This window comes from Pseudoliparis swirei, chromosome 19 (assembly GCF_029220125.1).
Source record: "Pseudoliparis swirei isolate HS2019 ecotype Mariana Trench chromosome 19, NWPU_hadal_v1, whole genome shotgun sequence".
NCBI lineage: Eukaryota > Metazoa > Chordata > Actinopteri > Perciformes > Liparidae > Pseudoliparis > Pseudoliparis swirei.
In genome coordinates this window covers 533,644-556,386 of record NC_079406.1, presented here as the reverse complement: position 1 = coordinate 556,386, position 22,743 = coordinate 533,644, and the positions used below count along the sequence as shown (strand labels likewise).

General features: G+C 48.9%; 4 protein-coding genes across 13 annotated transcripts in view; 2 read left to right on the top strand and 2 right to left on the bottom strand.

The window, feature by feature from the left end:
- plp1a (proteolipid protein 1a) lies at positions 1-5,647 on the top strand. 2 transcript variants are annotated; one of them, XM_056438828.1, is made up of 7 exons: positions 1-125; positions 1,834-2,020; positions 2,166-2,322; positions 2,484-2,652; positions 3,650-3,723; positions 3,816-3,881; positions 4,051-5,647. In XM_056438828.1, exons 1-7 carry the CDS (start codon positions 122-124, stop codon positions 4,129-4,131), a joined length of 738 nt encoding a protein of 245 aa, XP_056294803.1. In that variant the 5' UTR covers positions 1-121; the 3' UTR covers positions 4,132-5,647. The 2 variants fall into 2 exon arrangements, with proteins under 2 accessions (XP_056294803.1, XP_056294802.1); XM_056438827.1 differs by lacking the exon at positions 1-125 and having other exon boundaries at positions 1,821-2,020.
- Positions 5,648-12,760: 7,113 nt separating this feature from the next.
- Positions 12,761-16,667, bottom strand: rab9b (RAB9B, member RAS oncogene family). Of its 3 annotated transcripts, XM_056438829.1 has the most exons (3): positions 16,098-16,594; positions 14,704-14,785; positions 12,762-14,086 (listed from the first exon to the last, which is right to left on the bottom strand). In XM_056438829.1, the coding sequence occupies exon 3, from the start codon at positions 14,028-14,030 to the stop codon at positions 13,419-13,421; it is 612 nt and encodes a 203-aa protein (XP_056294804.1). In that variant the 5' UTR covers positions 14,031-14,086; positions 14,704-14,785; positions 16,098-16,594; the 3' UTR covers positions 12,762-13,418. The 3 variants fall into 3 exon arrangements, with proteins under 3 accessions (XP_056294806.1, XP_056294804.1, XP_056294805.1); XM_056438831.1 differs by lacking the exons at positions 14,704-14,785; positions 16,098-16,594 and adding an exon at positions 16,610-16,667 and having other exon boundaries at positions 12,761-14,086; XM_056438830.1 differs by lacking the exon at positions 14,704-14,785 and having other exon boundaries at positions 16,098-16,595.
- Positions 16,668-16,914: 247 nt separating this feature from the next.
- Positions 16,915-21,298, top strand: fut11 (fucosyltransferase 11 (alpha (1,3) fucosyltransferase)). 3 transcript variants are annotated; one of them, XM_056438821.1, is made up of 5 exons: positions 16,915-16,999; positions 17,250-17,579; positions 18,566-18,946; positions 19,414-20,036; positions 20,195-21,298. In XM_056438821.1, exons 1-5 carry the CDS (start codon positions 16,997-16,999, stop codon positions 20,343-20,345), a joined length of 1,488 nt encoding a protein of 495 aa, XP_056294796.1. In that variant the 5' UTR covers positions 16,915-16,996; the 3' UTR covers positions 20,346-21,298. The 3 variants fall into 3 exon arrangements, with proteins under 3 accessions (XP_056294796.1, XP_056294795.1, XP_056294794.1); XM_056438820.1 differs by having other exon boundaries at positions 18,542-18,946; XM_056438819.1 differs by having other exon boundaries at positions 18,539-18,946.
- znf185 (zinc finger protein 185 with LIM domain) overlaps positions 21,192-22,743 on the bottom strand; it is a 12,830-nt gene continuing 11,278 nt past the window's right edge. For 4 of the 5 annotated variants that reach the window (XM_056438814.1, XM_056438812.1, XM_056438813.1 and 1 more), the window contains 4 exons: positions 22,721-22,743; positions 22,581-22,646; positions 21,875-22,030; positions 21,192-21,663 (listed from right to left, as the gene is read on the bottom strand). The exon at positions 22,721-22,743 is cut by the window's right edge and continues 52 nt beyond it. In XM_056438814.1, the coding sequence (XP_056294789.1) occupies positions 21,516-21,663; positions 21,875-22,030; positions 22,581-22,646; positions 22,721-22,743 (393 nt within the window). In that variant the 3' untranslated portion in view covers positions 21,192-21,515. The remainder of the gene's footprint in view (positions 21,664-21,874; positions 22,031-22,580; positions 22,647-22,720) is intronic. The other variant, XM_056438817.1, reaches the window with a different exon arrangement.

The window sequence follows — 22,743 nt, the reverse complement described above, 5'->3', positions numbered from 1 at the left end:
GAGGACCAGAGGACCAGAGGACCAGAGGACTAGAGGACCAGAGGACCAGAGGACCAGAGGACCAGAGGACCAGAGGACCAGAGGACCAGAGGACCAGAGGACGAGCCTTCCCCTTCCAGACATGGGTAAGAGCTGCAGGCCCTTCTTACTGAGCCTTGAGCAACACATGCGTTATGGACACGTGTGCATGTGCGTGTGTGTGTGTGTGTGTGTATGTGTGTGTTTGTGTTTTTTAGAGGTCGGCCATCAGGGCTGATGCTCATTGATATGATGTATTTCATGCTCCAGGAGGCAGCGCCACGTTCTGAGCACACTTGTCGCTTTTGCTTTCTGTCTCAATCATTCTCAATTTTTAAAGAGCCAGCAGAACGAGGCCCGTTGGCTCAGAGGGCTGGTCTCTGGGGTCCTGGTGGTCTCTGTGTCGTGATCTAGGTCCTGGTGGTCTCTGGTCTACTTGTAGGCTGAACGTTACTCTCTTCAGGACTTTAATTTCCTTCCTGTTTTTATGAGCTCATCATACTTTGTGAAGTTCTGAGTGACGACCAGCTGGTCTCCACCTGCACCGTGTCACGTCTTTCAGAACAGCCAGCCTGGAGGAGCTTCTCCAATGATCCGACCCACAGTCTGCTCTCCTTCCCTCCTCCAGGGAGACGTTGACTCACTGATCAGGAGCACAAACCGTCCCCCAAATGAAGGGTCGGTCTTTAATCCACAGATCTGGTCACAGGTGCACATCCCCCCCCTGACCTCTTCTTGGCTCTGGTCTGACATGAGACTTCCCTCCTACCCCGGGTGGGGGCCGTCTGTCGGCCCTCTTGGTCTGTGTAAATACTGATAAGTGTGTGTGAATACTGTAGGCGTGAGCTGCAGACACACTCTGTCTCTGTCTCTCTGTCTCTCTCTGTCTCTCTCTCTGTCTGTCTCTCTGTCTCTCTGTCTCTCTCTGTCTCTCTCTCTCTCTCTCTCTCTCTGTCTGTCTGTCTCTCTCTCTGTGTCTCTCTCTGTCTGTCTCTCTCTGTCTCTCTGTCTCTCTCTCTGTCTCTCTGTCTGTCTCTCTCTCTCTCTCTCTCCGGCCCATTTCTAGCGGCAAAGTGGGTCTCTCCTGATGTTTTGTCGGAACCTAGACATTACAGTCGCTTCAATAGATGTGTGTGTACACAGTAGCTGTGTGTGTGTGTGTGTGTGTGTGTGTGTGTGTGTGTGTGTGTGTGTGTGTGTGTACACAGTAGCGGTGTGTGTTTCTAGCTCCTCCTCCTCGCGCCCCACCAGGCTCTCTGGTTCCTGTGTCCCCCCAGCAGGAGGCCCCTCTGGCCTTTGTCAGCTGGACATTGGGGGCCCTTGTCCCCCCCGATGCTGAGGGACAAAGAAGCTGCCTCTTTCTCCCTGTCACTCCGCTCCGTCCTCCCCCTTTTCTCACCCTCTCCATGCTGGGGGGTGAATGGAGTGGGGGGGGTCCGAGCATCCACATGACAGCTTTGGGTTTGTGTGGCCGGTCTGTTGGAGCTGTCTCCTCCAGCGGCGGTGTGGCCTTAATGACAAGAGAGGAGAACTCGCTGAGCGTGGCTTGAATGAATCATCCACAATAAGTATTCATATCGTTCCATAATGAGCATCTCTTTGCTGCTTTTGAAGATGTCAACAGGGGCTCTAAGCAACTGGTGGCCATGTAATGTAAATGCGTCAGACTGGTCGATAGTGACCGTGTCCTTTGGGGCACCTCTACATTCACTCCACTGTAAACGATCCATCTGAACAACTGCTGAGCACACGTGTGTTGGCTGTGGGGGAAGTGCACTTGTCCAGTTCCTCACCTGCCCTCCATGACCCCTGCAGGCTGCTCTGACTGTTGTATGCGCTGCTTGGGGGGCGTGGCCTACTGCTCCCTGGCCGCCACGCTGCTGTGTTTCTCCGGCATCGCCCTCTTCTGCGGTTGTGGCCACCAGGCGCTCACCGAGACGGAGCGCCTCATCGAGACCTACTTTGCCCGTAACCTTCAGGACTCCATCGCCTTCGCCTACTTGTGAGTGCTAAATTTAAGCATTTCCATCATTAGAGAGAAATCTTTTCAACCCTGTCAAGGGATTTATTTCGAGGTTCTCTTCAGAAGATGTAGGTTCTCTGTAACCCTGGAGTTTGTTGTTCTTTCCCTATTGTCTCCTCCTCAGCATCCAATATTTCCAGTATGTCATCTATGGATTGGCCTCGTTTTTCTTCCTCTACTGCATCATGCTGTTGGCTGAGGGCTTCTACACCACGAGCGCTGCCAAGCAGACCTTTGGGGAGTTCAGGAGCACCATGTGCGGCCGCTGCCTCAGCGCCTCGGTGAGCCCAGTGGGACGGGGAGAGGGGATGGGATTCACACGGCGCCACGCCCTCGTGGGCTCTGGGCCCCAAACCTTTTGGGGACATGCAAAGATAAGCATACGGGGGGTAAAGCTAGGGAGTCACCGCCTGGTTTGATGATGATGGCCTAATGCTTGCAGTTCATCGTGCTGACGTACGTCCTCGCCGTGCTGTGGCTGTTGGTGTTCGCCTTCGCCGCCCTGCCCGTCTACTTCTTCTACAACATGGATGCCACCTGCCACACCATTGACGTTCTGGCTGAGACGCCAGCGAGCATCAACCAGCTCTGTGTCGACGCGAGGCAATACGGTAACGAGCGTCTGACCGAGGGTCAGGGACGCCGTTGTTTAAAAACCACCTCCGCCATCCCGCCGGATGCTAAGCGCTGCGGTCAGCGTGCATGCTAACGCAATGACCGTGTAGAGCCGGTGTAAACGGCTATTTGGTCAAAACTTTGAGCGAGATATCAGTCCCATTTAAAATTGTAATGTTTTTGGCAATCGATCAAATGGCTGAGACAAAGGTCACGGGGTCAGCAGTTAAATAGGATTCATAGAAAGATGGACCGTGGTGGTGACCCCTGACATGTCTACAGCTGCTTGAGCCACACAATGATACACAGTGACACACACACAATGACACACAGTGACACACACAATGACACACACAATGACACACACACACTGACACACACAGTGACACACGATGACACACACAATGACACACACACACTCACAGACACACAGTGACACACACAGACACACAGTGACACAAACACAATGACACACACAGACACACAGTGACACACACACAGTGACACACAGTGACACACACAATGACACACAGTGACACACACACTGACACAAGGAGCAACACTATTGTGTACTTTCATCCCAGCTCTGGGTTCAGCTTCTCGGTCTCTGAACTGAAGACGTGTTCATCGTCTCTTCCAGGAGCTTCAGAGGCTCCACTGACTTCTGTTCATGGATTTAAAGTCTCGACAGCGTCTGGACGTTTGTTAACAGCCGTGTTCACTAGAAGCTGCAGGAGGGCGCCGGGTCTCTGTGGGTCTCTGTGGGTCTCTCTGGGTCTCTGTGGGTCTCTGTGGGTCTCTCTGGGTCTCTCTGGGTCTCTCTGGGTCTCTCTGGGTCTCTCTGGGTCTCTCTGGGTCTCTCTGGGTCTCTGTGGGTCTCTCTGGGTCTCTCTGGGTCTCTGAGGGTCTCTGTGGGTCTCTCTGGGTCTCTCCGGGCCGTGTTCTTCTGGCGGCGCCGTGCTGACCTGAATGTGGGCGTGTCCTCCTCCACAGGACTCCTGCCGTGGAACGCCGTGCCGGGGAAAGCTTGTGGGATGACTCTGTCGTCTGTGTGCAAGACCAGAGAAGTGAGAGCCGCCCGGGGGGGAACTCCACGGTCGCCATGGCGACTCGAAGACGCACGTCATGGCCACTAATGCTCATCTCCCATCTCCTTTAGTACCGAATGACCTACGACCTCTACATTGCTGCCTTTGCCGGTGCGGGCATCACCCTCTTGGCTCTGGTGAGTGGCTCATGTGACTGTGTGGGCGCGAGGCATCTCAAGCCTCCATGACTGATGACTTGTTTTCCGCTGCTCTGTGTTCCTCCTTCCCAGCTGACTGGGATGAATGAGCAGCTCTTCTCAGTTGTTGTTTCTCTGACCCCGCCTGTCTCTGCTTGTCCTTCCATAGCTGACCTACACGGTGTCCACCACCTATAACTTTGCAGTTCTTCGGTATCTGGGAAGAAAGGGCATAGGTGCACGGTGTTAGGCTCGCCATCACCGCTCTCCTTCCACTCTGGTCACAGACTCTTAATGTCTTTTCTATATTTTTTACTTTTTGGGAAGAATGTCACTTTTCTCTAGCGTGGGGTTGTCTCCTCTTTTTACAGGCAGTTTGTTTTATTGCAGTCTTTCTTATGCCATGTCACCAATTATTGTTCTTGTTGCATGCTGTTGATGCCCTACAATTAGTTTCTGCTTCCTGTTTCATATAAATAACATATCACGACTGGATTCACGTATGTAAGAAATGACCATCAATGAGCAACAAACGTGCTGCTAGCATGCAGCTGCAGAGAAATGGTGTTGTAGATACAATGGTTCACATCTGGTTGCCATGGTGACGGACGAGCATGTTGACCCCAGGACTTTTCTCACGGGCTGGAAAGAAGCCTCAACAATGGAGTCATGCCTGTTTTAAAACTAGCCAATAAGGAGCCAGTAGAAGGGTCACGGGAGCGTTGACTGAACCCTCGACCTCCTGACGATAGAGGGGTGACCTCTAACGCCTCAATGCAGCTCTTCTGGGACACACACACACTCTAAAAGCTGCTGCTGCATGACCCCCCCCCCATTATTGAAGTAAAGGAGTCAGTGAGGGGACTGAAGGCCTTTTGATGCTTTCAAGTAGAACCTCACAAAGGCTCTGAAATAGTTTCTCATAATTTGAGGTCAGAAGCGCAAGCGGCAACTTCTATTTGTCATTTTGTACATCATGTCATGTATTGACTGCAGCGTCACGCCTCATTGTTTGTCTGATCATATGTGTATATATATATAATGATCAGACAAACACAATGAGGCGTGACGCTTCAGTCAATGCAGAACAGGTAATGTAGCCCAGCTTTGTCTGGGCATGTTGTCGTAGTTCTTGCATAACGCCTGACTTGCCTCTGAGGATGACCGACGCTCTCGTGCAGCAGCCGATGAGTCCGTGAACTCGGCTGTGAGTGGTTGTCAAATGGCAGCCGGCTGTGTGATTGTTGGTCAAATGTGAGAATAAAGAGAGTATTCCTTGACGTGTGTTCATGGTGACGGGTTGTGTCGAGCGCCGTATCGAGGTGTGTTGTCAGGTGGATGGTTTCCTCTTGTGTCCACAGGTGCACTGCTCCCTGCACCTGGCTGTGAGCCAGGTGCACCCAAGGAGGCGGGGCCACAGTGAAAAGGAGAGGCGGGGCTCCGACCTGTATGGGAGGTTGCAGAGGGAGCGGGGGGGCACACTGTGCTCTCCGTACCCGGCTGCAGAGCCTTATGGTGACCCTCACACTTGAGCTGGTCATCAATACTCTTGTTTCATAATAGTATTTGGTGAATTGATTCCCTTGTGATTATTTAGAAGTTTTCACTAACATAGGCTGTGTGTTCACATCTAATTTAGTAAAATATCGGGGTCAGAAATATGTTTTCATTGTGAATGTTTCCTTTTCTTTGCAGCCAGGTCTCATTTGAGTGTGCGCTGCTTGGTTCCTTTTTTAATGTAGTGCAAATAAACCGTGTTCACGTCTCAGGGACTCGACACTTTCTTGGTCAACGAGGAGCGGTGACTCATAACGAGTTGTTACTGATGACGAGTCACTGAACGGTTTAGCACATTGAAGAGTTAGTGACACATTTTAGTCTATTTAAAAAAAGGCCCACATTCAGGAATTCCAAACAGTTTCTCATTTGGTATGTTGCATGTTTTATTTGTAGCCGAGCACACAAAGTATTCACCGTCCGTCGTGCAGGGGGGGAGACGCTCAGTGTCATTTTGTACATCGTGAAATTAATGCCCTTTTCAATTTACATACACCATTAACAGACAGCCCAAAGAAATAACTTTTACATTCATAAATACTACAACAAGAATCGGACAGCGTTGCAGTGAAGACGCCTCATGCTACCGGCTGCTAGGTACCCACTGAGGCTACGTTACCTATAGATCTGTTTGAAATGGATGAGAAAGTATTCTGCTTAATCCAGAAAACATTAACTCTGAAATGATAAACTAACAGCCCTTTTTTTGCTTTGAATTAAAGTCGGCTACCAGCTTAATGTGGTTAAAATGTCCGACTCGGTTCCGTTTCTCTGGTCCTCGACACGCCAACAGGAACTAGCCCTTCGAGCCCGACTAAAGAACACGTCATCGCGACAGTACCGAGTGGGTTCACATTAGTCTGCACGCACATTGAACTCAATACACAAGATTGCATGTTTTACGAGACGCAATCAAGTACCGATGTGAATGAATTTAGACCACGTTCCACTTAGCTTGAGGCATATTGTGTTTAGGACGAGCAGGCAAAGGCCCGTCTGGCCCGGAGCGGCAAACCCAGAAGAACCCGTCAACACATTACGCTCAAAGTAAAGTATCACCAAGGTGAACATACTTCATGAATGGACAGGTGCTGCATGAGGAGTAATGGACTTCTTCATTCAGCTGAGACGGAGAATAAAGAGATGTAACGTGATATCAGAAAGAAAAGGCCAAGGGACCGGAAGGTACAGGCAGTCACAGGGTTAATGTGATAAATGATGACCTCTATGAAGACTCAAATCAACTCGCCATCAAACAGAATATCACAATGTCTGCAAAACAAAAAACATGTCGGTCTGAGAATCTAAATGTGCGTCAGAAAAATAAACATTTTATCAACAGCAGTATTATTTTTTAACTTTGAGTAACACTGAACTTAGTAAACAGGCCCATGTACATAAATCATGGGAAATGATCGGCTAATGCCCGACTCCTCCAGCAACACGAGTGTTAACACATGGAACACAAAGGGTTAAAGAGTAGTAACAGAACACAAAGGGTTAAAGAGTAGTAACACACGGAACACAAAGGGTTAAAGAGTAGTAACACAGAACACAAAGGGTTAAAGAGTAGTAACACAGAACACAAAGGGTTAAAGAGTAGTAACAGAACACAAAGGGTTAAAGAGGAGTAACAGAACACAAAGGGTTAAAGAGTAGTCACACAGAACACAAAGAATTAAAGAGTAGTAACACACAGAACACAAAGGGCTAAAGAGTAGTAACACACGGAACACAAAGGGTTAAAGAGTAGTAACAGAACACAAAGGGTTAAAGAGTAGTAACAGAACACAAAGGGTTATAGAGTAGTAACAGAACACAAAGGGTTATAGAGTAGTAACAGAACACAAAGGGTTAAAGAGTAGTAACAGAACACAAAGGGTTAAAGAGTAGTAACAGAACACAAAGGGTTAAAGAGTAGTAACACAGAACACAAAGGGTTAAAGAGTAGTAACACAGAACACAAAGGGTTAAATAGTAACAGAACACAAAGGGTTAAAGAGTAGTAACACACGGAACACAAAGGGTTAAAGAGTAGTAACAGAACACAAAGGGTTAAAGAGTAGTAACAGAACACAAAGGGTTAAAGAGTAGTAACAGAACACAAAGGGTTATAGAGTAGTAACAGAACACAAAGGGTTATAGAGTAGTAACACAGAACACAAAGGGTTAAAGAGTAGTAACACAGAACACAAAGGGTTAAAGAGTAGTAACAGAACACAAAGGGTTAAAGAGTAGTAACAGAACACAAAGGGTTAAAGAGTAGTAACAGAACACAAAGGGTTAAAGAGTAGTAACAGAACACAAAGGGTTAAAGAGTAGTAACAGAACACAAAGGGTTAAAGAGTAGTAACAGAACACAAAGGGTTAAAGAGTAGTAACACAAAACACAAAGGGTTAAAGAGTAGTAACACAGAACACAAAGGGTTAAAGAGTAGTAACACACAGAACACAAAGGGTTAAAGAGTAGTAACAGAACACAAAGGGTTAAAGAGTAGTAACAGAACACAAAGGGTTAAAGAGTAGTAACAGAACACAAAGGGTTAAAGAGTAGTAACACAAAACACAAAGGGTTAAAGAGTAGTAACACAGAACACAAAGGGTTAAAGAGTAGTAACACACAGAACACAAAGGGTTAAAGAGTAGTAACAGAACACAAAGGGTTATAGAGTAGTAACAGAACACAAAGGGTTAAAGAGTAGTAACACAGAACACAAAGGGTTAAAGAGTAGTAACATAGAACACAAAGGGTTAAAGAGTAGTAACAGAACACAAAGGGTTAAAGAGTAGTAACAGAACACAAAGGGTTAAAGAGTAGTAACAGAACACAAAGGGTTAAAGAGTAGTAACAGAACACAAAGGGTTAAAGAGTAGTAACAGAACACAAAGGGTTAAAGAGTAGTAACACAGAACACAAAGGGTTAAAGAGTAGTAACACAGAACACAAAGGGTTAAAGAGTAGTAACACAGAACACAAAGGGTTAAAGAGTAGTAACACAGAACACAAAGGGTTAAAGAGTAGTAACAGAACACAAAGGGTTAAAGAGTAGTAACAGAACACAAAGGGTTAAAGAGTAGTAACAGAACACAAAGGGTTAAAGAGTAGTAACACAGAACACAAAGGGTTAAAGAGTAGTAACAGAACACAAAGGGTTAAAGAGTAGTAACAGAACACAAAGGGTTAAAGAGTAGTAACAGAACACAAAGGGTTAAAGAGTAGTAACAGAACACAAAGGGTTAAAGAGTAGTAACATAGAACACAAAGGGTTAAAGAGTAGTAACAGAACACAAAGGGTTAAAGAGTAGTAACAGAACACAAAGGGTTAAAGAGTAGTAACACAGAACACAAAGGGTTAAAGAGTAGTAACAGAACACAAAGGGTTAAAGAGTAGTAACACAGAACACAAAGGGTTAAAGAGTAGTAACACAGAACACAAAGGGTTAAAGAGTAGTAACACAGAACACAAAGGGTTAAAGAGTAGTAACACAGAACACAAAGGGTTAAAGAGTAGTAACACAGAACACAAAGGGTTAAAGAGTAGTAACACAGAACACAAAGGGTTAAAGAGTAGTAACACAGAACACAAAGGGTTAAAGAGTAGTAACACAGAACACAAAGGGTTAAAGAGTAGTAACACAGAACACAAAGGGTTAAAGAGTAGTAACACAGAACACAAAGGGTTAAAGAGTAGTAACACAGAACACAAAGGGTTAAAGAGTAGTAACACAGAACACAAAGGGTTAAAGAGTAGTAACACAGAACACAAAGGGTTAAAGAGTAGTAACACAGAACACAAAGGGTTAAAGAGTAGTAACAGAACACAAAGGGTTAAAGAGTAGTAACAGAACACAAAGGGTTAAAGAGTAGTAACAGAACACAAAGGGTTAAAGAGTAGTAACAGAACACAAAGGGTTAAAGAGGAGTAACAGAACACAAAGGGTTAAAGAGTAGTAACACAGAACACAAAGGGTTAAAGAGTAGTAACACAGAACACAAAGGGTTAAAGAGTAGTAACAGAACACAAAGGGTTAAAGAGTAGTAACACAGAACACAAAGGGTTAAAGAGTAGTAACAGAACACAAAGGGTTAAAGAGTAGTAACACAGAACACAAAGGGTTAAAGAGTAGTAACACAGAACACAAAGGGTTAAAGAGTAGAAACAGAACACAAAGGGTTAAAGAGTAGTAACAGAACACAAAGGGTTAAAGAGTAGTAACAGAACACAAAGGGTTAAAGAGTAGTAACAGAACACAAAGGGTTAAAGAGGAGTAACAGAACACAAAGGGTTAAAGAGGAGTAACAGAACACAAAGGGTTAAAGAGTAGTAACATAGAACACAAAGGGTTAAATAGTAACATAGAACACAAAGGGTTAAAGAGTAGTAACAGAACACAAAGGGTTAAAGAGTAGTAACAGAACACAAAGGGTTAAAGAGTAGTAACAGAACACAAAGGGTTAAAGAGTAGTAACAGAACACAAAGGGTTAAAGAGTAGAAACAGAACACAAAGGGTTAAAGAGTAGTAACAGAACACAAAGGGTTAAAGAGTAGTAACAGAACACAAAGGGTTAAAGAGTAGTAACAGGACACAAAGGGTTAAAGAGTAGTAACAGGACACAAAGGGTTAAAGAGTAGAAACAGAACACAAAGGGTTAAAGAGTAGTAACAGAACACAAAGGGTTAAAGAGTAGTAACAGAACACAAAGGGTTAAAGAGTAGTAACAGAACACAAAGGGTTAAAGAGTAGTAACAGAACACAAAGGGTTAAAGAGGAGTAACAGAACACAAAGGGTTAAAGAGTAGTAACAGAACACAAAGGGTTAAAGAGTAGTAACAGAACACAAAGGGTTAAAGAGTAGTAACAGAACACAAAGGGTTAAAGAGTAGTAACAGAACACAAAGGGTTAAAGAGTAGTAACAGAACACAAAGGGTTAAAGAGGAGTAACAGAACACAAAGGGTTAAAGAGTAGTAACAGAACACAAAGGGTTAAAGAGGAGTAACAGAACACAAAGGGTTAAAGAGTAGTAACAGAACACAAAGGGTTAAAGAGTAGTAACAGAACACAAAGGGTTAAAGAGTAGAAACAGAACACAAAGGGTTAAAGAGTAGTAACAGAACACAAAGGGTTAAAGAGTAGTAACAGAACACAAAGGGTTAAAGAGTAGTAACAGAACACAAAGGGTTAAAGAGTAGTAACAGAACACAAAGGGTTAAAGAGTAGTAACAGAACACAAAGGGTTAAAGAGGAGTAACAGAACACAAAGGGTTAAAGAGTAGTAACACAGAACACAAAGGGTTAAAGAGTAGTAACAGAACACAAAGGGTTAAAGAGTAGTAACAGAACACAAAGGGTTAAAGAGTAGAAACAGAACACAAAGGGTTAAAGAGGAGTAACACAGAACACAAAGGGTTAAAGAGTAGTAACAGAACACAAAGGGTTAAAGAGTAGTAACACAGAACACAAAGGGTTAAAGAGGAGTAACAGAACACAAAGGGTTAAAGAGTAGTAACAGGACACAAAGGGTTATAGAGTAGTAACAGAACACAAAGGGTTAAAGAGTAGTAACACAGAACACAAAGGGTTAATGAGGAGTAACAGAACACAAAGGGTTAAAGAGTAGTAACAGAACACAAAGGGTTAAAGAGTAGTAACAGAACACAAAGGGTTAAAGAGTAGTAACAGAACACAAAGGGTTAAGGACCAGCGTAGTTTCTGTGAAGGTGTTCCTGCGTGAGGAGCCGTCTCATGTTCCTCGTTCCTGAACCATGTTGGTCCTTCACTGATGAAGAGACCTTCAGGAGGAAGAGGAGGAGGAGGCCGTCTCGGTCTCAACCAGCATATTAACCAATGTTCTTCTGCAACACGACCGAAAGAGTACCAAGGAAGCGGCGGCGTGTAGCATCGGCCTGTAGCGGCGGCCTGTAGCATCGGCCTGGCATCGCCTGTAGCGGCGGTGTAGCGGTGTAGCATCGGCCTGTGCATCGGCCTGTAAGCGCGGTGTGTAGCGGCGGTGTGTAGCATCGGCCTGTAGCGGCGGCGTGTAGCGGCGGCCTGTAGCATCGGCCTGTAGCGGCGGTGTGTAGCGGCGGCCTGTAGCATCGGCCTGTAGCGGCGGTGTGTAGCGGCGGGGCCTGTAGCATCGGCCTGTAGCGGCGGCCTGTAGCATCGGCCTGTAGCGGCGGTGTGTAGCGGCGGCGTGTAGCATCGGCCTGTAGCATCGGCCTGTAGCGGCGGTGTGTAGCGGCGTGTGTAGCATCGGCCTGTAGCGGCGGCGTGTAGCGGCGGCCTGTAGCATCGGCCTGTAGCGGCGTGTAGCATCGGCCTGTAGCGGCGGCGTGTAGCGGCGGCCTGTAGCATCGGCCTGTAGCGGCGGCTGTGTAGCGGCGGCCTGTAGCATCGGCGTGTAGCAGCGGCCTGTAGCGGCGTGTGTAGCATCGGCCTGTAGCGGCGGCGTGTAGCGGCGGCCTGTAGCGGCGGCCTGTAGCATCGGCCTGTAGCATCGGCCTGTAGCGGCGGCCTGTAGCGGCGTGCATCGCGCAGCGGCGGCGTGTAGCGGCGGCCTGTAGCATCGGCCTGTAGCGGCGGCCTGTAGCATCGGCGTGTAGCAGCGGCCTGTAGCGGCGGCCTGTAGCATCGGCCTGTAGCGGCGGCGTGTAGCATCGGCGTGTAGCGGCGGCGTGTAGCGGAGCATCGGCCTGTAGCGGCGGCGTGTAGCAGCGGCCTGTAGCATCGGCGTGTAGCATCGGCCTGTAGCGGCGGTGTGTAGCATCGGCCTGTAGCGGCGGCGTGTAGCATCGGCGTGTAGCAGCGGCATGTAGCGGCGGCCTGTAGCATCGGCGTGTAGCATCGGCCTGTTGCATCGGCGTGCATCGCCTGTAGCATCGGCCTGTAGCATCGGCCTGTTGCATCGGCGGCGTGTAGCAGCGGCGTGTAGCATCGGCGGAGTGTAGCATCGGCCTGTAGCATCGGCTTGTAGCATCGGCTTGTAGCATCGGCGTGTAGCGGCGGCCTGTAGCATCGGCCTGTAGCGGTGCCGTGTAGCATCGGCCTGTAGCATCGGCCTGTAGCATCGGCCTGTAGCATCGGTCTGTTGCATCAGCGTGTAGCATCGGCCTGTTGCATCGGCGTGTAGCATCGGCCTGTAGCGGCGGCGTGTAGCATCGGCCTGTAGCATCGGCCTGTAGCATCGGCGTGTAGCATCGGCCTGTAGCATCGGCCTGTAGCGGTGGCCTGTAGCATCGGCCTGTAGCATCGGCCTGTAGCATCGGCGTGTAGCGGCGGCCTGTAGCGGTGCCGTGAAGCATCAGCCTGTAGCATCGGCCTGTAGCATCGGTCTGCAGCATCGGCCTGTAGCATCGGTCTGCAGCATCGGCCTGTAGCGGTGCCGTGTAGCATCGGCCTGTAGCATCGGCGTGTAGCGGTGCCGTGTAGCATCGGTCTGTAGCATCGGCCTGCAGCATCGGCCTGTAGCATCGGCCTGTAGCGGTGCCGTGTAGCATCGGCCTGTAGCATCGGCGTGTAGCATCGGTCTGCAGCATCGGCCTGTAGCATCGGTCTGCAGCATCGGCCTGTAGCGGTGCCGTGTAGCATCGGTCTGCAGCATCGGCCTGTAGCATCGGCCTGTAGCATCGGTCTGCAGCATCGGCCTGTAGCGGTGCCGTGTAGCATCGGCCTGTAGCATCGGCGTGTAGCGGTGCCGTGTAGCATCGGCCTGCAGCATCGGTCTGCAGCATCGGCCTGTAGCATCGGCCGCCCGTAGCGGCCGCCTGTACTTTGATTAGCACACTAACGAGGCGTCTGCAGCTGAATGTCTGCGCAGACGTCCACAGAGCAGCTGGATCTGGTCCACATTCCTCCGGGATACCGCGCTCAGTACCTTCAGTACATTAAAAATACATCTCGGTCTTTCAAAACTGCCAGAAGCGAGTTTCAGCAAGACACGTGAAGACGAGGTGGAGTCACACCTGACCCGACCAATCAGCAACAAGATGCACGAGAGGTTTTGCGGTTGCCATGGAGATCAATAGTACTACTCAGTAGTGCATGGTGAATCTGGTCCTCCGCAGCCAGAACCTCCCTGACCGCCGCCTCGAATGCCGCGGTGACATTAGTGTCGTCCTTGGCGCTGGTCTGAAAGTACGGGCAGCAGCCGTTCTCTTCGCACCAGGCCCGGGCTTCATCCTCTCCCACCTCCCTCTGCGCCGTGTCGATTTTATTGCCCAGTACCACAAAAGGGAAGCGCTCAGGGTCTTTAACATCCGAGTAGTACATGAACTCCTTCTTCCAGCAGCCAAGGTTTTGGAAGCTCTGCAGATCGTTGACAGCGAATGTGAGCAGACAGCAGTCGGCGCCTCGGTAGAAGGGCGTACGCAGAGACTTGAAGCGCTCCTGGCCGGCCGTGTCCCAGATCTGAAGAGTGACCAGGCGCCCGTCTACCTCCAGGTCCCGGTTCAGGAACTCCACGCCAATGGTGTGAAAGGACTGGGAGTCAAAGCGGTCTGTGACGTAGCGGTTCATGAGGGAGGACTTGCCCACGCCACCGTCCCCCAGCAGGATCACCTTCAGGAGGAGGCTCTTTCCGCTCATCATGGCTCCTTCCTCCCAGCAGGGCCTCCACACATGTGGCAGACCAGGGTCAGTTTAAACTGAAAGAGTAAGAAGAGAACACATACTACAGATTCAAAAGGGAAACCACATCACCATTGGGGTCAAGGAAATTAAACATACTGAACGAGAGGAAACAATGTTTTAGAAGCATCTGTATTCAGGGCCGGAGTGGGGCCACTTTTCAGCCCGGGAATTTCAGGCTCAAGACCAGCCCACTTTGTTCATGGTATAGTGGAAATTGGATAAATGAAGCAACAGTTCAGCTCTTACTATCCTGTAGTTCTTTTATTAATACCATGGTCCAACAAATAATGTAACGGTTAAATACAACAATAATAATCCACTTAAGATGAGAAGTTAACAAAAAATATGCACAACATTAAAAAAGGCAGAAGGGCGTAGGGGTGTCAGACTCAGATTAGGCAGTAGGCCAGATTTGTTGGAGTGAGACCTCATGGGGGCCGTCATTGTCATGGTCATTATCATGGTCATTGTCATTATCATTTTTCTGCATGAGTATTATATAGTGGTGATTTACTCCTTTACTTCACCCACTTCTGAGTAAACAATGCATATTGGTTCATCAAGTACTCTACCGCTCTTTCTTAGAATATATAACTTTAATTCATATAGTGTCCACTGTTATCCTCTCTACCTGTCCCTGTCGTCATGGCCTCCTCATTGCAAATGTCGGGCTCATCATCTTCAGCAGGAGACTCTTATCTGCTGCTCCGAAGCTACAAAGAAAAATTAAGAGTGATATTACTGCATACTTCAATATCAATAGTATATATCAATATTTGTATAATATTTGCAAAGTCTATGGATCGCCATATGTTGGGTGATATAAAAAGGCTAATATTGTAATTCAATTTAATATTTTGCTTGGGAATAGGTTGACAACGCTACAATGATATTAATCAAGGCTACAACGTTAGCCGAATAGTTATGTTGCTAATCATTAGGCCTTTGTCTCTCTTTACCAGTTGCCACTTGTGTTTATCCTCTTGAAAATAAATCTGTAAGCTTGGCACATTTGGCAGCATCCTCCTCCAATGCCTTTCTTTTTCTCAACCTGGCTTTTCCAGCCCCTCCTGCCCTCTTCCTCCCGTCCGTCCTCCCTGACGCGTATCGTTGCGGTCGGGCCGGCCCAGCTATCCTAGCTGAGAAAACTTTTTGGAAAAGACGGCTAAGGACCGAACCAACTCTATTTGGAAGAGGAGAACTTCCTCGCATGGTGTATGTACCATGCGAGGAAGTTCACCCCTCCAAAATAGAGTTGGTTGAGTTCCATAATGGACTGAACCAACTCTATTATTTGGGAGGGGTGAACTTCCTCGCATGGTACAACCCATGCAGAGGCTGCGGTGTCAGAATGCTGAACTTGTGTAGCCCACTTTAAGAGAAGATGGACTAACCTGACAAATGTCAACAAATAAAATTCTCGACCGGCCCAGAAATGAAGCGGCCCACCGGGAACTCTCCCGATTCTCCCGATTACCCACCCCGGGCCTGTCTGTATTTGACCTCGTCTGGGCCTGACAACAAAGACCATGCCATGTGTAAAGGTTGACTAGTTTCAGGGACACATCAGGGCTGAAGGGCCGGGATGTCTGCCTGGGGGAAGCTCTGCACGAGCTCTGACGTGACACTGCTGACTCATGATAGCCACAGCTAGGACATTATCCACGAGCCGACTCTGGAGAAGAGCACCGCACATGCGCAGACCACGAACATGTACGAGCTTGTTGTGACTGGCAGCTCAAAGTCTTCCAACACAGCTTCGTCGGGTCGGTGAAGCTGCTCGCGGAGAGGTTCAGACCGGAAGCTACAAGGAACCGGAACCGGTCGGAGGCTTCTCCGAGCTAGCTGGGACGGTGGCTTGTTGACATCCGTCCTGGCGACTGAAGCTAACGGTTAGCCTGGCCAGGGGCTAACCGTTAGCTTCAGTGCATATGAGACTCAAAAGCAGATGGAAAGCCACCCAGAGCACACAGCGATGCATCTAGAAGTGAACGCGCCTTGTAGGACACATGTATGTGGACTCACCCGGTTCCTAATAGTAACACTGCGTGGTCCTCCCTCCTCCCATTCATCGGAGGTTTAGTGTCGTGACGTGCGCGCGCCCTTCTAGAAGCTGCACGTGCACATCGCCCATACGAACGGAGGTCCTAAAGCCCGTTATATCACTTATTTGTATTTGCTTATAAATTGTGACAACAAACTGTCCGTTGGAGGTGTGGTTACTGTTTCTATACCCCTAACAGTTTAATGATCTACCCAAACACAGTCGTCTACTTTTACTCGTGGTACCTTACATCTTTAGCTCCTAATACTTAAGTATGATCCTACACATGTTTAAGAGGAAATATGTCAACTGCCGCTTTCAGATAGATATATTTGACAATGAAAAAAGGTACCAGACCGCAATTACCGAGTCAAGACATGCAACAGTCGAGGATGAAAAAAAGTATTCGACCTGTATGAAATTTAAATGAATTATTAAGTTAGTATTGTATTATTATTTGTTGATGTATAAAGTAGGCTATTTATTATCATACCTTTACAACGATCATCGTTTGTGTTGTGTAGAAACAGTACGTGCCTATGGCATTTGAGTACATTTAGGGTTTGAATGTGTCTGAACATAGAGCAAAGATGTTGTGCAGGTTGCAGTGGCCAAACGTTAAGAGAGCAACAGACCCTCCGGAGCGGCAGGGGGCGCTGCGCAGCCTGGGTCAGTTCACCACTCGAAGAAGAAGGAGAAGAAGAAGAACCTGAAACGTAGAAGAAGACCCCGGCTGCTCGTGCTCCCTGTGCTCCGTTGGCTCAGCAGACTGCTCGCTGTCATCACTGCTTCTCCAGACCAAGTCACCCGGAGACCAGCTGTCTGTTTCCGGCTTGAAGAGTCGAGAACAACGGCCCTCCATGTGTGCGCTGCGGCTTTCATGGTAGGAAACAGTGGAGCCGTTATATGCGTCGATATCGGTTCGATATCAGCTGCTCAGACTGATGTGAATGTGATCGGTATGGATCGTGTTTGCTCACCGACGCTAGCGCCGAGGAGCAACAACTACATCTCAGTACTTTAATGTGGGCTGTGGGGAGCACTGACGGAGACTTGTAAACACAGCGGATTGTTCCTTTGACTGGGGACCTATCGGAGCCCTCTAACGTGTGTTGTTGTTGTTGTCCTCGTAGATGGCAGGTCGGGGCAGGCTGGTGCCCTGTGCGTGTCTGGGCCTGTTGGGGGTCCTGTGCTGGGTCTGGGTCTCTTTTGCCTCCTTTCCAGATGAACTCCCCCTTGAGGCCTTGGAGGAGCGAGGAGCCTTCCAGCCTCAGAGTGCTCTGTCTCAGATGGACTTTGCCTCCATCGGTCCGTACAGAGGACCAGGCAACAATGACCTCCGCAGCAACAAGGAGCTGCCCATCCTCCTCTGGTGGAGTGGGGGTCTGTTCCCACATTTCCCTGGGGACTCTGAACGCATCGACTGTGCCACTTCCTCCTGCCTGGTCACAAGCAACCGCAAGGTACCCGAGACATATCACCTCGTAAAGCCGTTCACTGGAGCTGCTGGCTGTGGCCGCGAGAAGCCGCACGCTCACATTCTAATCTGACGTTGTTCTGACTGGCAGTGTTAAGTATTCAGAAATCCCCTGGTGCTGAACCGAAGAAAATGTCCGGAGTCGAAAAGTTCTAATAAAATGTATTTAATAAAAAGTATTACCAATTGTTGATAATAACTAATAACTGTTCAGATACAGAGTATAACTCAGCTGAGGGAGCATGACCCACTGCGTCCACAGACCGCCAAAGCAGTTAACTGTCTAACAGAAGTCAAGCTCACTAAATCTAATCCTCAGCTGAGGGCTTCTCACAGGATCACGGCCTACATGCAGCTAACCTGCATGCAGTGCATCTCCGCCGTCATCCAAAGGTCAAAAGCCTCGTCTCTCTGGTCAACATCTGTTTTTATACCTCCCGGCCCCAGGGGAGATATTCACTTCTCATTGGTTAACCTGTCTAGGTAAAACATTAGTCCTAATCCACTCATTGGCTGAGCCGTCTGTCCGTCGGTGTTGAAAGCGTGTCCACGCCTCTTGACACTTGAAGTCATCTGTCCCTCTTCCTCTGCATCGTTCTGTCCTCTGCTCTGAATGGCATCACGGGGTCCTCAGGATGCCTCTCCGTCTGCTACTCAGTCTCTCCCAGCCAGGTGTGAACTTCCTTTCCGGCCCCAATTCGCATGAATGGGGCCTCTCCATGTCGGGGGAAGGGCATCGCTTGCTGCAAGTGATCTGCTCCTTGTCACACAGAAAGATGCATCTTGCCTGTTACAGTAATCCATTCAATAATAATCCACAGACATTTACCAAACAATATTGTAAATTATTAAACAATAACACACATTCTATAACATGTATGAAGTTATGGTATATTAGTAAATCCTAATTTACATATTGCTTTAGTAAATTGTCTAATTCAACAGCAGTCATCGTGGGTTTGGTCCCGACAGGTCCAGCTGTACAGACGGACCGCATCCATCATCTTTTATGGAACAGACTTCCGGGCTTATGAGGCGCCACTCCCTCGCCTCCGCCACCAGACGTGGGCTCTGTTCCATGAAGAGTCTCCTATGAATAACTACTTCCTCTCCCACGGGCCGGGGATCCGGCTGTTCAACTACACGGCCACGTTTCGCAGGGAGTCCGACTACCCGCTGACCCTGCAGTGGCTCCCTTCTCTGGACTACTTACTGGAGCCCGTGGTCGTGTCCCTGGAGGAGAAGAACCGGCTGAGGAGGGAGGGCCTGGGTCCGGTGCTCTACATGCAGTCTCACTGCGATGTTCCATCAGACAGAAACCGATACGTCCAGGAGCTCATGAAGTATATTCAGGTACAGTACCGAGATGCTTCTGAAGGCCATTATTACAAAGATGTACCTGCTTTGTTATCCCATGGAGAGAAAAGCCGTCTGCTGCATGGTGAGCTGCCGTTTCCCAATGAGAATAACCGAGGAGGATGTTTCTGGTTCCACCAGCCACATGCTGTACAAATAGGTTGTAGGCACATCTCATGGGTTATTCTTTCATAGACGCATTTAAACAGGAGTTTGAATTGTATTTCTTTTGCTCTCATCCTCCAGCGTTGGTCCTCAAATAGAAGACTTTCTGCTTGGTGTTGAATATCATTTTCAGTATTCTCCTCAATTATGAGCCCTGCCACTGAATTATGAATCCTCCCGCAGTGACGCCTCTAAATGCTTTGCAAATACAGCCGGGTGTGAAATGTGTCCTCAGGGTTTGAAACATGTCGACCATTGAAAGAGTGAGACGACTCATCTCCCCGGTGTCCTCTCCATAGGTCGACTCTTATGGGAAATGCTTGAACAACAAACCGCTGCCTGCTCGTCTGGAGGACACGTCCACAGCTACCGGCGAAGAGGACATCTTTATGAAGTTTGTCGCACGCTATAAATTCCACCTGGCGCTGGAGAACGGCCTGTGTCCCGATTACATGACGGAGAAGCTGTGGCGGCCGCTCCACCAGGGCTGCGTGCCCGTCTACCGAGGCTCCCCCGCGGTGACCGACTGGCTGCCCAGCAACCGCTCCGCCATCATCATCGATGACTTCCCCTCACCCAAAGCCCTCGCCGACTTCCTCAAGCGCCTTGACGAGGACGACCAGGAGTATGCTAAATATCTAGAGTTCAAAAGCCCCGGCCGCACCACCAACACCCGTTTGTTGGAGGCTCTGGAGAGCCGTGAGTGGGGCGTGAACGACATGAGTAAACCCAACTACCTGAATGGCTTTGAATGTTACGTGTGTGACCAGGAGAATGCCCGGGTGGCGGCGGAACGAGCGTACCGGAAAGCCCCGAAGAAGAACCCGCCGCCTCGCTCTGCAACGGCCAACAACTCCCACATGGGCTGCCCGCTGCCGCGCCCGGGGTACGGACACGCCCACGAGCTACCGGCCGACGACGGGTGAGCCGCTCCTGCATCGTTCTTTGTGCCGGGTGCGAAAGCTTCGACTCGCTGTGCTTTAATGTGAAGAGCAACATCCCGAGGGCAGAGACGATTTTATTGGTCCAATTAAAATATTCTCTGTGATGAGCCCAATCTGTTCGCCTGTCTGTCCACAGATGGTTGCATATATGGCCTCAGGATTACTGGCAGAGCCTGGACCAGGCGGAGGGGCTGGAGTCTCTGATACGACACAACGAGTCGGACCCTTCGCTGCTGTGGAAACACATCCAGAACATCGCTGTGGGCCGAGCCCGAGGGAAGCACTGACGCAGGAAACACAGGAGGGAAGGAGGCGGAGTCACCCCGCGCCAAAACCTCCTTACCCGTATGAGCAGTTTTACTGACACTATAATAGATTTTTAGATTTTGTTCAGCTGACATGATCCGTTTGTCCCCAGTTCAGTGATGGGAGGAGAATGTTCTACATGCTAAAAGTGGTATTATTACTCCGCCTTGCATTGCTAACGTTAGCTTCAGCCGCAGCTTTTCCACAGAGGCACATTCTCATTGGACTGCGGCGGAGCCTAGGGAGGAGAGTCGAGGGCAGAGCCTAGGGAGGAGAGTCAAGGGCAGAGCCTAGAGAGGAGAGAGCCAGGGGCGGAGCCTAGGGAGGAGAGTCAAGGGCAGAGCCTAGGGAGGAGAGTCAAGGGCAGAGCCTAGAGAGGAGAGAGCCAGGGGCGGAGCCTAGGGAGGAGAGTCAAGGGCGGAGCCTAGGGAGGAGAGAGCCAGGGGCGGAGCCTAGGGAGGAGAGAGCCAGGGGCGGAGCCTAGGGAGGAGAGCCAGGGGCGGAGCCTAGGGAGGAGAGAGCCAGGCGCGCTCTGTGAGTGAAGAGCATCCAGACAATGAAGTTCTTCAGCAGGCAGCTGCTGGTTATTAGTCACATTTATGATCAGCTGTTTTATATGCAAGCACAATGTTATTAGAGGGGTGAAAGGCAGAAGGGGGATTCTCCTCAGGGGCAATCTCTATAGCAGTTATTTGTAATTTTGCCCCGACCATGTTTCTGTTCCATGATGCCAAGATATTCATGTGCCATAGTTTGATGCTTTTCTAAAACATGTATCTGCTTGAGACTTCATGTGCTGTGTCTGCGTCACATGTTTAGAACACGAGTATATAAATCATTTTATTTTTCAACAAAGCATCATACATGTGACACACTATTTTGTATCAAGAGAAAAATAAGTAAGCATTTTATAATAAAGATTTTTGCACAACGACTGCAGTAAATTCTCGAGTTGTTCCCTCCGAGCTCGTGTTGCTCCATTCATAATGCTCATGACACATCCTTCACAGTCTACAGCTTTCAGCACAAGGGTCAAAAACAAGCGTTTAGAACATGATTTAAGAATCCACATTATATAGTCACCGTGTTCACTATAACAACCTTTTGATCATTCCTGAGCTCAAACAGGGAGAAAGAGGTCACTTCCCACTTTATATGCTAATGACCATGAAGGGAGGGTGGAGCCCACGAGGCGGGTCAGTCCAAGGCGTTGCTGTAGCACGTCTCGCAGTGGACCGTCCCCCCATGGAGGAACATGCTGTCCAGAAGGTCTCCCATGGGCTTCCCACACACACCGCACTGAAACAGAAAGCACATGTAGAGATGAGGAAGAGCAGAGTCGTCATCCTTTACATTCTCACTGAACCTCAAAGTCTTAATGCTGGTAACCAACAGTTAGAACTGCTGCTGTCTGACATCAGTTTGAATCTTCTCATCCAATTCTCTACAAAAAGAAAATCAACACATTTAACAATGTCACACTATTTTGTGAAGGGGACCAGAAGCTCACTTCCTCCAGGACTTTGTGTCGTCCGATAAATGCCAGAGACGAGGAAGTACCTTGAAGCAGTCGGGGTGGCAGTTGATGTCGAGGTGCTCGACGGTGATCTTGGCATCATGACCAACTGGCTTCTGGCAGAAGTTACAGGTGGATGACAGCAGGTCACTGGAGACGCAGACATGGAGACGAGTTACTCGAGCAGCTCTGGCTGACCCGCTGACCTTTTGTTTCCTGTGCACTGAATCAGTGTAAATGACCCTCTGAGCCCCCGCTGTGCCTCCTAGTGTCTGGGCTGACCCTGACCCACATATCTAGTGCATATCAAGGCCGGGGGGACGAGGTAGGCTGATGGTTTAAAGCAGATTGGGGAATTGTGTTGCTACCTGGCGTTAGTGCAGAGAAATGTCAAATCATCTCACTGGGCAGGAACGCAATCAGTCGGCTTTAAATGTCGCTATTCTGGCTGAGAATTTGCCGTTGAATCATAGCGGCCACAAGACGACTACAGGAAGAGACTGAAAAGAGCTTCAGTCCACGTGAGAAGTGTGGCCTGAAGTGGACGCAGCAGGTTTTAACCCTCGAGCGTGAACAAGTGAGACGAGTGAACGACTGGTCGCTTCCTCCCAAGTGAAGATCAACGGGTTTGAAGTGCGTCCAAGTGGAGGCGTTCAGTTGGTGTGGATCAGGGCGAAGGATCCTGGACTTGTGTTATTACCTGGAGTAAGTTGAGGGGCTGCTGTAGGAGTAGCTGGCAGGGCTCAAGGTCAAATAGTCTGACCCGCTATAGAAAAAGAGGCGTTATCAAGTCGTCATGAGAGCAATGTTGGAATGTTCTTTGTTCTGCATTGGTCCTACTTTTCGGTTGAGTCTCTGGCATT

Excerpts from the sequence above, each read along its gene's own strand:
- plp1a (XM_056438827.1), top strand. The coding sequence starts at position 1,821 with ATGACCCCTGCAGGCTGCTCTGACTGTTGTATGCGCTGCTTGGGGGGC. Across the intron at positions 2,021-2,165 it reads TCCATCGCCTTCGCCTACTT|CATCCAATATTTCCAGTATG; the intron begins GTGAGTGCTAAA and ends TCTCCTCCTCAG. Across the intron at positions 3,882-4,050 it reads GCATCACCCTCTTGGCTCTG|CTGACCTACACGGTGTCCAC; the intron begins GTGAGTGGCTCA and ends GTCCTTCCATAG.
- fut11 (XM_056438819.1), top strand. Across the intron at positions 17,580-18,538 it reads TGGTCACAAGCAACCGCAAG|CAGTCATCGTGGGTTTGGTC; the intron begins GTACCCGAGACA and ends CTAATTCAACAG. Across the intron at positions 20,037-20,194 it reads GAGCTACCGGCCGACGACGG|ATGGTTGCATATATGGCCTC; the intron begins GTGAGCCGCTCC and ends GTCTGTCCACAG.
- rab9b (XM_056438831.1), bottom strand. The coding sequence starts at position 14,030 with ATGATGAGCGGAAAGAGCCTCCTCCTGAAGGTGATCCTGCTGGGGGAC.